At 36.4% G+C, this 19,540-nt stretch overlaps 1 protein-coding gene and 1 pseudogene across 1 annotated transcript; both read right to left on the bottom strand.

The window, feature by feature from the left end:
• Positions 1 to 4,691: 4,691 nt before the first annotated feature.
• Positions 4,692 to 5,736, bottom strand: LOC114499900 (olfactory receptor 52E2-like). Its single transcript, XM_028516416.2, has one exon. It carries the CDS (start codon positions 5,681 to 5,683, stop codon positions 4,748 to 4,750), a length of 936 nt encoding a protein of 311 aa, XP_028372217.1. The 5' UTR covers positions 5,684 to 5,736; the 3' UTR covers positions 4,692 to 4,747.
• An 8,987-nt stretch (positions 5,737 to 14,723) lies between these two features.
• Positions 14,724 to 17,793, bottom strand: LOC114498887 (annotated as a pseudogene).
• Between the last annotated feature and the right edge of the window lie 1,747 nt (positions 17,794 to 19,540).

Below are 19,540 nucleotides of genomic sequence, written 5' to 3'. Positions count from 1 at the left end.
TTGGCTAAGTAACTAAAAAGTAGAACTTTTAAGTCATAAGACTGGGGTAGCAGAATGTACATTTCACATTATAATATTTTTCACCCCCATCATCAATTTATGAGATTTCCAGTGTTCTCTATTGTATATCATTTGTACTGTCACCACTTCATGTTGTCATTTATTTGTGTGTGTGCCAACCTACTGAAGCATGAAAAGGCATTTTATTAAAGAGTTAACTTGCATTTTCATTTTTAATTGATTATGCTATTTTTATTATATGTTAATTGATTTGATTATACTAATTGATTATATTGTATTGATTATGCTATTACAGTTGTCCCAAATTTTCCCCCTTTGTCCCCCTCTACCCATTATCTACATTCCCTCTAGCACTCCACCCCTCTTAGTTCATGCCTATGAGTTGTATATACAAGCTCTTTGGCTTCTTCATTTCCTATACTGTTCTTAACATCCCCATGAATGTCTATTTTGTGCCTACCAATTATCATCCTATGATTAAAATTTCTAGGCATTTTTGTGTTTATTGGATATTATGTATCTTTTTATGAGTGCATGTTCAATTTCTTTGCCCACTCATTTATATTTTATTTTCATCTCTTAATAATTGACTCATAGAATATATTTGGTTTGCTTACATGACCTTTATTAGAACTACATATTATAAATATTTTCTCTCTGTCTGTGGTTTGCCCTTTCATCTTTAATAGTTTCCTTACAGAATGAAATATTTGAATTTTGAGGTAAAATCCAAAGTGTTTTCTTTTATGTGTCCTGTTTAAGAAACATTTTTCTGCCCCAAGGTCTCAACTTATCACCTTATTATTTCCTTTAGAGATGTTATAATTTGAATTTTAATAATTAGATGAAAAACTTGGATTATCTCAAGAAATGCTCAGATTTTACATATAATTTTAAGGGAGAGTAAATGCAATTGACTGATAGTTTACATGTGGATTGTGAGAGAAAGAGATGGATAAAGGATGGACCCATGTTTTATTTTTCTTAAGATGTTAGAAATAGAATTGTAATGATCAGTACTTATGAGGAAATACAGGACTGCTACATGTAGTTAGAAACCTTGGCAATAATAAGCTTTTATTTATAAGTTAGGTTTAAACATGGAAACATAAGAAATGATTAAATAGTAGGTATTCAATCTTACTTCCTTTTATTCTTCTTTTAGTTTTTCATGGCTTAATGACATTTTACAATTTCAAATATTATAGATGTTTGACATTGAAAATTTTATACAATTAACAAAACTTTCAAAAAATAAATCTCACTGTCTAGGGATAAATTGTTTAAAATCATATAAATTTATATGTAAAAATTACATTTTTTATATTCTGCATACTGCACACAATTTCATAACTTGCATTTTTTCCACTTAACACTGAATCATGAGAAAAGTCCAGTGTGAGTAAACTATCTTGAAGTAGCTCATTGTAGGGGACCAGTTTGTTTTGGTCTGGCAAATGTGACTCAGCCCCGTATGGAAAACCTGAAGAAGCAAGGTGGTGGACAGGAGCCTGACCCTCAAACCAGATTTTCCTGTGGGAATCAGGCCTAGAAAATGCATACAGACTGTTATGGCTTGCTCTTGCTAAAACTCCCTCACCCTGGTCTGAAACAGTAGATGTTTATTGCCTATCTTCAAGGTAATTTCCCAGGCTTGTGTGAATTTTCCAGAGTGTGATGCTAATCAGCTCACCACCTTTCCCTTCTGCATTTGTTATTTTCATCTCCTTGATTGTACCTAAAATGTAGACAATAATATTCTATATAATAGATAATAAATCCTTCTTTAATGTAAGACCCAAAGGAAACAATAAAAGCCTGTCCAGGCAAGGATCGGTGCGCTCTCCTCTTGAAAGAGTGGCTGAAGCACTCAGAGGTGCTCTCCCCTTAAGAGTGACCCCGTGCTGTCCCTTTTTCTCCACAGGATTGCTGTAGCCTGTGCGTTGTTTTCGTCTTCAGTCTCAACAGGCTGACTCTGTGGGCCAGAGTCTGCCACAACTTATTAAAGGTTATACATATTATTACATTGTAGCAGAGTATAAAAATCAAACTGTGGAATTCAGGCTCCATGTGTTACTACTGCATGAAGTGACCTATCAATACTTTATATTTGTATGTCTCATTTTCCTCAACAGTTAGAGGATAAAAATAGCACCTATGCTGGAGGAATGCTGTGATAATGAAATCAAATAATATATGTAAAGTATATAAAACTATGCTTGATACACAATAAGAGCTTTAAAATCATTAGCTATTTTATGATTTTGAATAATTTATTTATTATTAATTTTATATTTAAGATCATACTGATTTTAAATATACTGTTTTGATTCCCATAACTATGACATATATAACATATAATAAAATCCAATTACCAATAATGTTCAAAGTGTATCATTGAACCTTATTAGAGCATCTTCTTATAATTTTAACTAAAAATACAGCAGAAGTAGATTTCCAGTTAAATTTGAGAATAATGTGAAAGCAACAATGTTCAATCAGGTCCAAAAATAGCAGTGGTCTGTGAAACTATAAAATAATATTCTTTTACAACTTAAGTCCATGTTATACATCCTGGTTATCTTTTTTCCACATAACAAATGTAATTTGTTCCCAGCTTGCACATAAGAAAACTTCTAGTGTTGCAGAGTTAGTTATTATGAGTTAAATAGCAAATCCTTTCACGTAGAAAATAGATGGTACATGATCTATGTTAATCTTACCCTGCTGGTTTTGGTTCTTTCTATCTCTGTATTAACTACACTGTTCCACCTTGTATGTGAATGTGCAAAAACAAGTTTTTATCAAATTTCTCTCATCACCCTCATGCATATTGTTTTCTCTTCTTGAAATGCCTTTGTGTACCTAACAAAAAAGTAGTCCGAGTCCATACAAATGGTTAACTTATACATGATATCTGAGCATGTATTGACTCCCTGAATAGAAATAGTCTCATCTTATTCAGTGATGTAGTGGTATTTTGTTGCTCTACATACTTCACTCTCAACATATATATTTGCAGAAATTCTATGTTTTCTTGACACACAGTTGATTTTGTAAGGCAAATTACTTTTACAACCAAAGTGTGCGAAGACCCGGCAATTAAAAGATTGTTCTTAAAGAGTATACATCATTCCCCCTACCATAGCCAGAAAGTCAGATTGATAAAGAATTGGCTGGTGGCAAATACTTTCTGAAGGCAAGTCAAAAGAAGGTGACAGGAATGAAAGCAGTGAAGGTTAAATGAGCAGAAGCTCTCAATAAGAGACAAGAGGGGGAAAACAGAGCTTTGATTCTACCTACAGAAAAACTAGGTGTAAAACTGAGGAAGCTTCTTCTGAAACTGAAATTGATGTGGCTGCCATTGAGGAAAAGATGAAGAGGGCAAAGCATAAAAACGTGGGAGCTACTTGCAACTGAAGAAGTTAAGTTTAAAATGGAAGCAGATGAAAAGAAAAAGAGGATAAATGAAATTTGCATTTAAAAAACAAAACAAAACCCTAAACTAGAACTCATTAAGCTATCTCCTTTTGTAAAGAATTTTGAGATACTAGGGCATTAGTTGCCTTATATGTAAGAAGCAATGCTCTGATTAAAAAAAAAAAAGATTGTTCTTAAAATAGAGACATTTGTTGTGACTGAATTGTATGCAAACAAATAGTGCTTCCATAAACAATATAGAAAATATTTTAATGAGATGATTATGTATTTAGGTTTTTTTAAAGATTTTATTTATTTATTTTTAGAGAGGGAAGGGAGGGAGATAGAGAGAGAGAGAAACATCAGTGTGCGGTTGCTGGGGGTCATGGCCTGCAACCTAGGCATGTACCCTGAATGGGAATCAAACCTGCAACACTTTGGTTCACAGCCCGCGCTCAATCCACTGAGCTATGCCAGCCAGGGCTTTGTATTTAGTTTTAAACATATGAAATTTCAAGTAGATATAAGAATAAATTTATTTGTGCTTAGTTCCCTGGCCTCCTGCTTTTACCTGTACTTCTTTGTTTCTAATTCTTCCTGATGTAGCTCTTTGATCAATTTATTTTTAAATGCTTTCATCCACCTTCACTTCACTCTAGTTCTCTGGCATGCTCTTGGGATGTAATTTGGTTTCTTCATTAGGTAAAGTAATCCATTAACTCAACCACTCAACCACTCAATTAAACCAATAAGAAAAAAAAAGTTGTTTATACTTTGAAAGTAAATGGGACAGAGTATGAACAAGGGTAAGAAAGGAGGTACAGGGCAGGCTGAGAAAGCTATAGTAAGCCACACTGAAATAGGCTGACAGAAAAAATGCTAGAAGGAGAGAGAAAAGGTGAGTAACAGAAGAAATTGAAGTAGGAGGGAAAGAAAGAAGGTATACAAGAGAGGAAGCAAGGGAGAAAGAAGGTGAAGGAAGAAGCAGTACCTGTTACTGATAGTGAAAGTGGAAAAATGTCTTCTGAATCTTGACTACTTATATCTTTGAGAATCATAACCTAATTTAAGACACTTAAGTTATTCTTCAAAATAATCACATAGAATCATTGTTCATCCAACTTAGTAGTGTTTAAAATTAAAAGCTTTTATTCTTGGTCCCTGAATAGATGAAATACACAAAAAAGATATCAACATCCTTCCCATTAAGTGATCATTTTCTTTTCAAAGCCTCTTCTCATTCTTTAGATGCATACATATTAACAATTAATCATGTGGGCAAAAACTGGAGGTACTCATACTCTATTTATTGATGGATAAATATTCTGAGAGCCCTTTCACGGATCTGCTTGGTTCTAACTCCATAGATGATAGGGTTGAGCATTGGTGGAATAACTACATACATATTAGCCAGAAGGATGTGAATATAGCGGGGAACATTTTGGCCAAAGCGGTGTGTCATGAAAGAGAAAAAAGCTGGGGTATAAAAGGCCAAAATTACACAAACATGGGAACCACAGGTGCTAAGAGACTTGAGCCTGGCCTCACGGGAGGGGAGACGGAAAACAGCACAGAGAATGTAGATGTATGAGAGTGCAATGGCCATGATGTTAAGTCCCAAGACAGCAATGGTCCCCAAACCATATATGATGTTAATCCTGATGCTTGCGCAGGCCAGGCGGGCAAGACCCATGTGCTCACAGTATGTGTGGGGAATGACATGGTGTCCACAGAAAGGCAATCTCATGATGAGAAATACAAAAGGGAAAACAGCAAGGAAAGGTTTCCCAACCACCCCCAAACCAATAAGAGATACTACCTTGTTAGTAAGGATTGTGCTATAATAGAGAGGGTTACAGATAGCTACATAGCGGTCATAAGCCATAGCAAGAAGGACCACTGACTCCATGCCAGTAAAGATGTGAATAAAAAACATCTGAGTGAGGCAGGCATTAAAAATAATCTCCCTGAGGCTGAACCAGAATATGCCCAGCATCTTAGGGACAGTGGCTGTGGAGAGACCCAGGTCAATGGTAGCCAGCATAGCCAGAAAGTAGAACATGGGCTGGTGGAGGCTGCGCTCAGTCTGGATGACAAACAAGATGGTGAAGTTTCCTATGAGTGCAATCAGGTACACAGCACAAAAAGGAAAGCCAATCCAGAGGTGGTTGTTTTCCAGACCTGGGATTCCCAGAAGCAGGAAGGAGGAGGGGTGGACCTGTGTATCGTTAGAAAGGGACATCTCACTTGTGATTTTTTATGAATGTGTTCATTGCAGATGTGTGTTGACCCACATTGGAAGATACCAGTCTGTTACCATGATGTTTAACAGTACTGCAAAAAAGAGAAGACATCTTAACTGTTTATCTCATGGATAACCTTATCAACAGTTTTCTTTTCAGAATAAGTGAAATCTTTTTAGTAAAACTTTTATAATTGGAATTCAGTTACAGAAAACTTCATTAATTTTATTACTCCAAATATTTGTTTTATAATGCATTTCATTTACTCTATGCAAGATCATTGTTTATTGTATGCATTTATTTATGTATGTGCTTATTTATATATGCTATATATACTATACATACATAGACATATATGTATATATACACACATAATTAAAGGGTAATGAATGAATGAGTAGAATTTTACACACACACCATACATTACCTTCATTATCAACTTGTTTCTGCTTCTTTCCCACTTAACAGATTATTAACCAGGACCACGATATTCTTTAGTACTTGCTAACACTCTCTATGAGCTGCCCAAATATGTACTAATGACAACTGATGCCTATTGGTGACTTAAAAATTCTGACCAAAAACACACATAACACAATAACACACAGGCAAAAGTTGTTGTTTTTCTTTCATGCTTATATTTTTAATATGCTAAAAAGAGCTCAGAAATTTTTAAAAATCACTTTGGATTGGAAAATGTTTAAATTTGTCATCTTTGAATGATGATCCTCAGGGGTTTTAATGTACTGATCTTCAAAGTAGGTTACATGCAAACTCACATGGCACACAATATGATAATAATATATTAATTTCTTAATATGTGCATTTTAGTGACCAGTGGTTCAAAAATACTAATCAATTAACCAAAGTATTACAAAGGAGACAAAATACAGAAAATAAAAATTACATTTGACTATAAAGAACATTCTAGGTCTCATAATGACCAACCCACTTGGAACTACTTAAGTGTCCCCAATCTTTACAGTACTCACTCATTACAGTGAACAACCAGGTAAAGCATATATCCTTTCATCTAATATTTATTGATTTATAATTCCATTATGACTAACACCAGTTAGATGTGAAAGATTTGTTGGATTAAATAAATATTGGTCTAGAATTAAAAGTCAGGAATACCCAGGGAAAAGAGTCTCTCCATGCCAACAGGAAGGTTTGGTTTAGATGTTTAAGTATGAACAACTTAGTTAATTCTGAAAAATGTTTTAATTGGGGAATAGAGAGAAAAAGTGTGAGAGAAGAAAGAGACAAGAAAGTAAGATATTATACATAGTTTGAAGTGAATTTAGTGAATTTAGCCTCCTCATTTTCACACATCACTGAGTGTGTCCCATTGCTTCAAAAGGTGAACTTCTTGCCAAGAACATGGAGTGGTAAAAACAGGCAGTTAGAGGACTAAAAGCATAATTACTATTGGACAACAAAAAGTACAAACATGACAACCAAAGATTGTTTCTTATCTAATAACTCACTCTTTTAATCTCGGCTATCTTTTTTATAACTAACTAGATGTTTATACACAAGCTATAAGATGCTATGAACAGTAAAATATTTCCATTAAGTATATGAAAGCTGTGGAAAATGATAAGATTAATATAAGTAGTTGTTACACAAATGATTGCTAAGGGATTTTTTTTCCTGCCTTTTAAGAGAATGTAAATTATTCTAAGCTCGGGGGAATACTGAGTAACTGTAAAAATGGAACTCCTATCTCTTACAGGCATATTCTAGAGTGGCTGACAATGTTTTTTGAAAAAAGAAAGAAAGAGAAAAGAAATACAAAAAGACTCAGAGTTAGATTCTGTCTGATAGAAGAAAAGAGACAGTAAATATCTTTCAAATTTGGAGCTACAGGAAGAAATAGTGACAGAATACTCTCTCTCCTACACAACTATTATCTATGGAATGGTATTTTACAAAATTATTTGAAATTACATTTATCTGTTGTTTAACCTAATTTTTAGACAGTTAGCTCTTTAATGCTAATTAAACTCTCTGAAAATTCTAGACTCTAAAAGATAGAGTGGTATGTACCAATGCTACACATGGAAATACATTAACAAAATCTTGTAATTTCTGGAGACTGATCACAGTTTTTCTCCCCATAGGGTCCACATATGCTGTAATCTGTTTATACAGCACAATATTATTTTTGAGTATGGGGTTGATTTTGACTTGCTCTCTGCAAAACTAGTGCTTAGAAGTGCACCAGACTATTTTTATTGTGTTTTTAATATCTTTTACTTATAATTTTCTTAACCTTGGGATGTGAGAGGACATATTTACAGTTTATTTTACTTTATTTTTGTACCTCACCCTGATAGAAAACAATGAATAAATATCCCCAAGATAAAACATCCAACCTTACGATGACGAAAAAGATAAAAATGTAAACAAGATTTATCAATGATATTTTTGCTAGAATGTGTAAATACAGAACTTCTTTCATGTCATGAACCCGATCTCAGTCCCTGCTCACCTCAGCTTTATGACACTCCTATTTTTTTCTTTCTTCTCTGCTAGCTGTCATGCTATCTGTAGGCTGGAAAAGTGGGTAGTAGACTTACCACACTGTGTACCATAAGTGATTCTGAACCTATGTACCTACACAGTAATGGACTTTTATCCTTTATATCATGTTCCCCAAAGGAAAGACTCATGAATTCCCTAGAGCCATATTTGTAAAGGACAGAAGGACCCAGAGGTCATCCAGTGGGGTGCCTGTCCTCCTCTAGGGATAAGGAGGTCAACTATTCAGAATCAGTGATGCAGCCTCAGCCTACGTACACCAACTATACTCCTTGTCTAGAAGACAGGCCATTGCACACATCAGAACTCTTAACCTCCTCAAAGCAAGTTTACTAATGTGATTGAACCCAAATACAATAAATTCTAATTGCCTGTATCCCCATGATGACTCATCCACTTACTACCTGTGCTATGTTGAGCATGCCACTTAATCTCATTAAGATATAATATTCTAATACAAAGAGGGGGCATAAAATACAATATACCTGAAGTGGTTTATGTAAAGCTTAAATGAAGGATAACATACAGTTGCCAGTTAGTATGCAATTTACATAATAAGTATTTAGTAAATGTTAATAATAAACAGAAAATGCCACCAGCTTTGTGAATAATGCCCATTTACTTTATTTCACAATAAAACTCTTATGTTTCTTCACAGAATCAAAAATAGACAGATGAGGTTTGAGGTCCCACCAAGTAATTATCTGTTGCTTTCTCCACTTAGCATATCAGAGCTTTCATAATCTTCATCATCTATCAGATTTATAAATAATTTCAGATTTCTTTGTGGTTGTATTTAATAGTTCTCATTATATAATATTTTAAACAAGGAAATAATACAAACAAAAAGTTGTGTACTCAGTGTTAGCACAAATAATAAGACAGAGATTAAAACTGAAGTATGCTATACACACATTTCTCACTTCCTCATCAACTATAACTACTACTATCTTGACTTTGATGTTTATTATTGTCTTACTTTTCTTTTTACTTTATTACACACAAAAAGCTCATACAGAAGGAGAACTCACTCCTTGGCATTAACTAGGTCATTGTTAATGTACCTGAAATTTCAAATTCCAGTAGAACTTTGTCCAACTGGCAAAGCAAATTCTTGAGTTCCACTTCTTAAGTTGAGCCAATAGGTGTTTTTAAAGAAAAAGTGACCACAAATGCCAAGCCATCCTTTTAAGTTCTGTTTTCTCTTTTACCTTGTTCTTTTAATTCCTTGAAAGCCTTGAGAACTCTCTGATTCCTTCAAATGTTATTTTAATTTCTAATGTTATACAGCTGTTCAAATTGTTCTAAGACAGTGTTGGCTAAATTACACGTTCATTATCAAAAAAACCCTGAAATTTCTAAATCCTGTATTTTTTTTTTACTTTTTAGATGAACTCCATTTTTAAAAAATTTAGATCCAGAGAATAATTGGAAGATAGTATAGAATTCCCATGTACCTTGCACTGTGTCCCCTATTATTAACAACTTACATTAATACAGTATATTTGTACCAAATGAAAGGGGAGGACAGGTGGTCCATACAACACAAACATGACTGGAGCATGGGAGCCCCAAGAGCTCAGCATATTGTGACAGGCATTTTGCCATTAGAGATGGAATACAGCACAGACAATGTAACCATAGAAGGTACCAGACAGTGCCAGCAAGGAAGGAAGCAACAAAGAGACCCTAGATGCATTGATTCAAACGTTGTCACAAGCCAACTTGACAATACCCATGTGCTCGCAGTTGATGTGGGCAATAATGCAGGCATCACAAAAGTACAGATGGTAGATTGAGTAGGTCTTGGGCAGTGTGAGCACTCAAATGCACTCAGTACAACACCCAGTCCAATTCCTGACAGCACTCAGGCTGTCACATGGTTGTGTGACAGAGTGGTGCACAGAGGGCTACACAGCAGTCCAAAGCTATTGACAGGAGAATAGTAGATTCCATTCCTCTAAAGGTGTGTATGAGAAACATCTGGGTCACACAAGAGAGTGTTCTCTGTTAATACAACTATCAAAATTGTTACATTGCAAATTAGAGCCACAGTGTAAACACAAGTAAAGGGCAAGGAAATCTAGGCATAGGTGTAATCAATGCTAAGAAATAATATAACATCATCTGCAGTTCTGAACAAAAATTATTGATATTTTGGTACTTTTCAATGAGGAAATATAAGCTGTAAGGTATTCCCAAAGTGAGGAGTTTAATGAACCTTACAAATTACCAAGGCATAGAAAGACAGACATGGGGAACTAAACATAGCTACACTGAGATAAACCCAGAAGTAAAAGCCATACACATAAAATGGTGCTTCATATGTCAAATGCTTTAAGTATGTTTTATTTAATACTAATTTTAACATTAATTCAAATTCAAAAAGTCACCTCTAAAATCAGTAAGCATTCTCACAAAACCATTCAACGCTTATTGATAGACGTCGAACAAACCTGAAACCCAATAAACTTAGAAAGACTTAAGTAAAAATCACAGATCAATCATTTCTTATTATACCAGTGAGCATCCCTTTGTTTCCATCACCACAAACTTCCCAAAATTATCCTTTTATAAGCTTTCTTACCACTGCCACTTGACTCCCTTGGTCTTATATCCTGGTAAGCACTAATCTATTACTCATTTCAATAATTTTATCATTTAAACAATGCTACATAAATGGAATAATATATCATGAAATCTTTGGGGACTAATTTTTTCACTCAATTTAAATTATCTAGTCATTCATCTAAGTTGTCAGTATCAATAGTTCATCTTAATTGATGACATAATATTCCATGTATGAATATACTACCAACTGTTTAGCCATTCACTCATTGAAGGACATCTGGGTTTCTCTAGTATTTGGCAATTACTAATAGAGTTGCTATAAGCATTTTGCAAAGGTTTTACTGAAACACAGACACACTCATTTGGTTTTATTTAATATAATGGCAGTTTTTACATTAAATACCAGAATTTAATAGTTACAAAAAAAACCATATGGCTTGCAAAGCTTAAAATAATTTCTATCTTGCCCTTTATAATAAACTTTTGGAACACTCTTTCAGCTAAACTAAAAGTAGGAAAGTAATACATTTTAAGTTAATTCATTCTATTCATTTCATTATTGCAAATCAAGTTTCAGAGGCCCTGTTTACCTTCTCTAGTAGAGATACAGAGTCTGACAAGGGATTGCAATTTTAACTACCATCTGTTAAATTTTATGGCGATTGTCCAGTAAACAGTCACCACAAAAATCATTTCTTTTGTATGTAGATGGAAAACAGATGAACTTAATGTCAATATTAGAGTCATTTACTCTTAGAAACAGAAAATTCTCACAAAATTTTTTGTGCAAAACCATGAAAACTTTTTTGAGGCATACTCAATCCAAAACACCAGTTTTCAACTGGCTTTCATAGCCTTATTCTAACTGGATAGCCAATATGGAATTGTGCTTTTTGAATACCTGGTATATTTCATCTCAGAAGTTTTATCTAACAAATCTCTAAATTCTGAGTATTTTTCTTTCATCAGTGAACATTTATTTTTGCAAATACCTGCAGGTTACTTCAGAGAAAAATCAAAAGAAGACATCTAGTATTGCTGTGTTTACCTATCAGTGCCATAAACAGTGCTACATAAATTACAGAATATAATGGCTGCTGCTTGACATTTGTTCCCACAGCTCATGTATACTTTCCATGTGATCAACTCCGAACTGCACATTCAGAGGGAAAAGAATTCTAGGAAACAGTGCTGGGACATTTCAGCAAGGGACATTTTATCACTGGTGCTTATCCAACTGAGAAGCATAATTAATTGCCAGTGAATACTGTAAGAAATACATTCATCATTTAATTAAATGATAGTAAATGAACTAAGAAATAAATTACCCCAAATTTCATCTGGATATTTTTAACCATGGCAAAATGAGAGCTTTTTTACAAATTATTGTAAAGCACAAAAAGAGGCTCAGAAAGTTATACAAGGATAATCAGCTTTAAAAGTTATTAAGGTATATTTTAATTCTGTACGATGAAAGCATTATGATACTGATAGGAGAATAAACAGACAAGCTGACTATATTAACAAAAAGCAGACTATTGTACATATTAAAACTTAATATTAAGAAAGAATGAAAAATCAGTTCTGAAGTGCTTAATTATTAAGCCAATTATACTATAAAATGGATTAAAAATAAAAACAGAAAAGTATTTAATGTTCTTACATTTTACACAAGAAATGAATTTCAGTTAAGTTAGAATTAAATGTAAAAATTAATATATACATGCTCATAAGCACTCACCAATAATAAAATAAATGTTGGGATGTTGACATATAGTAAAGCGATGCAGAAACCCTAAGTATAAAATAAAGAGTAGGCTGTGCAATAGGTAGTATAATCAGTGTTAATTTTGCTTAAAATGTTGTTCTATTAAATATAAAGACTTTATAGGGAAATGTTAATATATTAAATATACTTAAAAAAACCCCATGCAATGAGATTTTTAAGAAGCTGCACAGAAACACTTGAGGAGGGGAAAGGAAATTAGAGTAGGTATAAAACACAATACAAAAAAGCAAGAACATGACTTACTTAATCAGTGAGTTACTGTTTAACAATTCTAACTATAGACTCTTTAGAAATTTTTCAAATATACACAAAAACTATTCATAAAGAGGTCACAACATTTATCCAAAATTAAAACCAATAAACTATTATAAATATCAAAAGATTAAGAGATAAATAAAATGCAAATGAAAGATTCTGTTACATTTTAAAAGAAAATAACTATATCACATATGTATCAGCATAGATAGATTTCTAAACATAATATTTAGAGAAACAATTATCTATGGAATAATACACAGTGAATTACCATTCACATAAATTAACAATTCCAACTAACTCCCCTCAAATTTTTACATTTCAAATGATAAGTTTAGACCAAAGAAAGAAAAAAAAAAGGTTGTGGTAGTCACACCAGTATCTGAGGATAAGAAAAATAGTGGAAGTGGATTGGGGTATTAGTCATATCTAATTTCAATTTAAATATCTCATGCATTTTAAGAGTGAAGATATTGGTTATATGTATCCTTGTATTTATAGACTGAGGGAAAATACAGAACAACAATTTGGTGGGGAAACAAAGCAATGCTAAAGCATCTGTACAGCTAAAGAAAGCATCAGCAAAATGAAAAGGGAACCAACCATGTGGGAAAATATATTTGCCAATGATGCATCAGACAAGAGTTTGATCTCCAAAATACATAAAGAACTCACATGACTTTACACTAGGAAGACAAACAATCCAATTAAACAATGGGCACAGGACCTGAACACAGAATACTCCAAGGAGGACATACAGAAGACCCAGAGACATATGAAAGGACACTCAACATCACTAGCCATCAGAGAGATGCAAATTAAAACCACAATGAGACACCACTTCACACTGGTCAGAATGGCTATCATTAACAAGTCAACAAAAAACAAATGCTGGTGAGGTTATGGAGAAAAGGGAACACTAGTACAATGTTGGTAGCAATGCAGACTGGTATAGCCACTGTGGAAAACAGTATATAATTTCCTCAAGAAAATAAACATCAAACTGCCTTTTGACCAAGCAATTCCACTGCTGGGATTATGCCCTAAGGATCCTAAAACACCAATTCAAAAGAACCTATGCACCCCAATGTTCATAGCAGCATAATTTACAATAGTCAAATGTTGGGAACAGCTTCAGTGCCCATCAGTAAATGAATGGATAAAAAAAACTGTGGCACATTTACATAATGGAACACTTACTATGCAGCAGTAAGAAAGAAGGAGCTCCTACCCTTCACAACAGCATGATAGAACTGGAGAGCATTACTCTAAGTGAAGTAAGCCAGGCAGTGGAAGACAAATACCATATGATCTCACCTATAAGTGCAACCTAATCAACACAAGGAACAAGCGAGCAAAATAGAACCAAAGATGTGGGAATAAAGAACTAACTGACATTAATGGGCTCGATGGGGAAGGGGGATAATAGGGGAAAGAAGAGGAAGGGGAAGGGTCAAATCAAGGAACATGTATAAAGGACCCATCAACAAAGACAAGGGTTGGGAGGGGGATTGAAAGTGGAAGTTGGGAGAGTGGATAGGGCAGGGGAGACTAATGGGGGTAAAATGGTCACAAATGTAATTGAACAACAATAAAATTTTTAAAAAATGTAATGATGAGACAGTCATTGCTTTGACTATTCACTCATTCACTCTCACTCAAAGGGAACTAATGCGAAAAGTTCCCCAGTAGGTATTGGTCCTTGACCTTAAAATATGATGAAGACTTTTCTAGCATAGAATCAATAAGTAGCCAAGATCAAATTCCCCAGAATGTAATTTAGCAGAATTAAATTTAGAGAAATGTCTTTCTCACAATGGCACATTTTTTTTGCTTACTGGATCCAAATGCTTGCTAAGCAAAGGATGTAGAAGTCCCTATGTTTTAATAAAGACATAGAGCACTTGCTCTCTAATCTCTTTGGTTCTCACACCACAAATGTTGGGTTTGAGTGAGGGTGGGATAACCAAATAGAGGTTGGCAATGAGAATATGAATACAGAGGACTATGTTATGTCCAAATCAATGAGTGAGAAAAGAGAAAACTGAGGTAATATAGAAAACACAGAGGACTGCAACATGAGAGCCACACATACTTAGGAATTTTAGCCATACATCCTACAATGGGAGGCAGAAGCCAGCACGCAGAATGTAAAAGTAGGAAATGCCAATGAGGACAAGTTTTGTAAGAAAGAGACTACAAAGAGCCCATAGATAGCATTGATACAGATGTTTCCACAGGACAACTTTGTAATGCCCATGTGCTCACAGTAGGAATGAGCTATTATCCAAGCTTGACAAAAGGGTAGGTGGTAGATGAGATAGATCATGGGAAATGTAACTAGAACTGGACGAATTACAATGTATAAACCAAAGACTACCAGCACCTGGGATGTTAAGATGGCCGTGTAGTGGAGTAGAGCACAGATAGCCACATAACGGTCAAAGGCCATGGCCATCAGGACTTCAGCTTCCATGCCAGTGAGGGCATGGATCAGAAACATCTGGGCCACACAAGCTCCAAAGTAAATCTCATGTGCATCAAACCAGAAGATACCCAGCATCCAGGGCACAGGGGTGGTGGAAAGGGCCAAATCAATTGTTGAAAGGATGGCCAGAAAGTAGAACATGGGCTCCTGGAGGGTCTGCTCAGCCTTGATGACTAGCAGAATTGTGACATTGTCCAGGAGAGCCACAAGGTAAACACAGCAGAAATGTTACAGAACAAACAAGGGGGGCCTGGGACGATATACTATTATTGAAAAAAAAGCCCCCAGGTCTGTCATGTCCACCGCCAGAGGAAAGACATCTCTCAATGCCAGAGATTCGTGAAAAGGAAAGGAAACGTTTATGTAATGCTATACAGGCTTAAAGTAGTGACCTAATGTCTTCACCAAAATCCCAAAGTCCCTTAAAACACCCACAAACAGACACAGTCCTTCTTTCCTTCCCCCTTTGCCCAGTCTAGAGTACTGTATCTCAGGAAAGGAAATAGAAGTCCATGGCTCAGGCAGTCCTCTGGTTATTCCCAGTTAGTACTCCATCTCGACTGGGAGACCTCCCTCGGTTCCCAGCACCCTCAGCTGAGTCGCCAGGATCTCTGCTAAAACCAGGCGGTGGTTCCCCCTTCTAAAGCTGTGGGGGTCCCCACTCTTGCAAAGGCACGTGGTCCTCTCTCTCAGGGCCATGGGAGTCCCCACTCAGCCAAAGCTGCGTGGTTCTCTCTCCCAGGGCTGTGGGAGTCTCCACTCTGTCAAGACCGCGTGGTTCTCCCTCCAATGCCTGCAAGGGCGGGGGCGGGGGGTGGGGGCACCACTCTGCCAAAGCTGAGCGGCAGTTCTCTCCTAAAGCCGCATGGTGCTTCTCTCTTGCAGGGCTGCGGGAGTCTCCACTCTGCTGAAGCTGTGTGGTTCTCTCTCTTCTCAATGGCTGTGATCCTCTCTGCACTTCCACAGCTACATGGTTCTCCCCTCAGGGCTGCGCATGGTTCTCTCTCCTCAATAGCTGCGCATGGTTCTCCCTCTCAGGGCTGCCACCTCTGGGTTTAAATTCCCACGCCAGTCTTCCTCTGCAGCCCCATTTCCGACTCCTCCCACACTCGGCTTCACATGCCAGAACTCACATCCTTCCAGCTTTACTGGACTGCCATCATGAGTCTGTGCAGGCGTGGCCCCATGTCATGGAGCCAATCTTCTCTGAGCTCCCATGCAGGCGCTGTTAACTCGGGGGACCTGCCCCCAGTCACATCTTGGTGGGGTAGTTATTTCCATTCCCCTGGCTCAGAGCTTGGCCACAGCTATTTAACATATCTAAGCAACCAGCCAAAGGCTATAGACATGTTAAATGACCACACCAGAGGTTAGCTGCAAGGCTGTTGCTATGCAAAACAGCTCTCAATGGCCCTGCTCCATTTGTCCCCACCCCCAACCCACACCCTGGGGGGGTGGGTGAAGACATCCTAAAATCTCCTAGACACCTTGAGTTCTGGACCCCATTTCAAATGCCCATTTGGGGTCCCCCTTCTTGGCTGCACCCTGTAACAGAAAGGCAGGGAGATCCACCCATGGAACTTTTCCAGACCTGGGATTCCAATGAGGAAAAATGTGGCTGCATGGAAAAGGCTCCTATTGTGGTAAAACACCCTTCCAAATCATAGAATAAGAGAAGCTCTCAGTCCTAGGAGGAAAAAGAGTTTGAAAAAGGGATAGTTATAAAAATGATTAACTTAGTTGATTCAGGATATAGTGAAAATGAAAAGATTTGATATTTTGAAGCGCCTAGTCATGCATTTTTAAAATTTTAAATCAAGATATGCTTATTTTTCAGTGGGTCATTCTCAGAGCATTATAGAGATTAATCTTAATTTTTTTTCACACAATGCTGATCAGCAAGCCCATTACAGTGTTATAAGACATAGAATTTGATATGAAATATAGAATAGTTTATTATGCCCCATACCTTTTGTGAAGCCTCTGTTTGAAGAGAGACACATGAAAAATCAAATATCCATACATGGAAATGCAGGCATTATTGATAAAAAAATACTTATAGAAGAAAGTAATATCATAGAGACAGATATACAAGATATTTCCATAATCAAAAAATGCAGAAATTCTGTAATGATTCATTCATCATTTATTGACATAGAGGAACTCCAAGATCAAGTCTAATATCCTGTCAAAAAGATAAACAAAATATCAGCTACACATGATCACAAACAAAGAGCCAACACTCCAGAATTCCTGCTCAGGGGCAAATAGGCTGTGGCACATGCCTCTATACTTTAAAGAGAGCAGAAAGAAAGATAATAATATACCTTCTGCATATTTTCATTGGTGTCTCTATTTTCCCAAGACCATCCATATCATAACAGGCAATTTTAGGGAGTTATGGTTTTCAGATTTATTTGAAAGTTTCTTCACTCATTCTTCATTCCATACCAGTTCATGACGTGATCACCATCCAGCAGTGACCACGGAATGTTGTGGATGGCTCATCAACACGAGAAAAACATACACAGAGACAACTGAGTCCTATGGGGAAGTAGGAACAGAATGGCCACTCTTTCTGGTGAAGAGAGCGCCTTGGCCACCCTCTCTCCTGGAGGGGGCCATGGCCACTCTCTCTCTGTTAGGGAGAGTGGCCATGTTCCCCCTCCGGAGAGGCTTTTTATTGGTTTCGTTTGAAATAAGAATTCAGGTAAAAGCTCATTACTCATTGCTAGGAAGTAAGGATCAAACAATAGATAACAAGGAAGTCTAAGGGCCTATTATGAGTCAGGATCAAAGAGCTATAAAACTTTAAAGAACAAACTTACTTCTTCCTTGGACACTTATCATTCAACTGAGAGCATTCTAAACAAAGCAGGTTTCACAGGATTTTACCTATTCTTTCTTAGGCCTGATTACCCAGGGAACCCACCCTTTTCAGCACAGAGCTGCACCACCCTGTTATAGTTTCAGGTTTAGGTGGAGCAAGGGAACTAAGGCAACCAAGAGATTAGGAGATTTTCTCCCAGATGATGAAGACTCAGGCTGTGTCAAAGCCAAGGAGTGAGGGTCCATCACCCCCTTTTGCTATAGCCCTCAAAGTCCTTTCTTGGGGGCCTCCCACATGATTGTGCCTGTCTTAGATCATTCCCCCCTTGGGGAATCTTACCCATCATTGGCTAACTGACCAAGCATTGGAGTTCAGTTATGAATGAAGCAGCAGAAGCAGCACTCCTGCCAGGGGGGTAAGCTTTTGTCTCCTTGCTGGCTTAAGGTCCAAGGCCACTCCCTGAGCCTTAGCCTTGGCACGGGTTACAGCTTCTGATACCAGGCAGGGCATTTCCCAACAAGTTCATCTGAGAAAATCTGCAAATTTTACCACTGCTAAAGAAGTCACATGTACTGGGTTCATAGCTTCTGCCTGGTCAAGTCACTGGAAATGTGGGTAGAGGACAGTCTAGAAGACTTCAAGTAACTATGAACCTAGAGATGGTATTTTTGAGCAGCATTAACTGGAACAACAAAATTCAATTACAGAAAGAATTACTTTCTGTAACTATTTAAAGGAAATAGAGAAGAGCACATACATTTCAATAGATGCAACATGAAGGAGAAGAAACATGGAACTCATGGACTCAAATGAAATAAAGACACTTTCTCCGGGTCTTCAACTTGAGGCAGAGTGATTAAACTTCAAGATAAATTAGAAGGGATTCTTGTTTTAGTCCTTTTTATAGCTTAATATTTTTATGGGAAATATATCAAGATGAAAATATAAAGTACATTCATTCTAAGATTAGGTGACAGAGAGAAAGGGAGAGAGGGAGGGAGAGAGACGAGGGCTGTATTTTGCAGTGTGGCTCCCTTATTTGTGTTTTTTAAGAACTAAAACATATGGGTAATAGCTGTTGCTCAGTGGTAGGATGCTGGTCAAGAAGAAGCCTTAACACCCTGGCATATACTTCTTAACACCCTTATGCCTACATTGGGTTCATCTCTGTAAATAAACTCTCAGGAACATGCCATGGTTCACCTTAGACTTTCATCATGTTTACAAAGTGCATTTCTTTCCTTATAACCTATAGCAGAAGCAGAAATTATACTCTATCAACCAACTATATAATCGTCTTGTCCATAAATTTTAAATGACATGGATTTCTAGATATATTTAATGACACCCAATCTTCATTTAAAAGTTGCAAGGTT

This window comes from Phyllostomus discolor, chromosome 6 (genome assembly GCF_004126475.2).
Source record: "Phyllostomus discolor isolate MPI-MPIP mPhyDis1 chromosome 6, mPhyDis1.pri.v3, whole genome shotgun sequence".
Lineage (NCBI taxonomy): Eukaryota > Metazoa > Chordata > Mammalia > Chiroptera > Phyllostomidae > Phyllostomus > Phyllostomus discolor.
This window is presented reverse-complemented; position numbering and strand designations above follow the sequence as displayed.

Coding starts and splice junctions, on each gene's coding strand:
- LOC114499900 (XM_028516416.2), bottom strand. CDS start 5,683: ATGTCCCTTTCTAACGATACACAGGTCCACCCCTCCTCCTTCCTGCTT.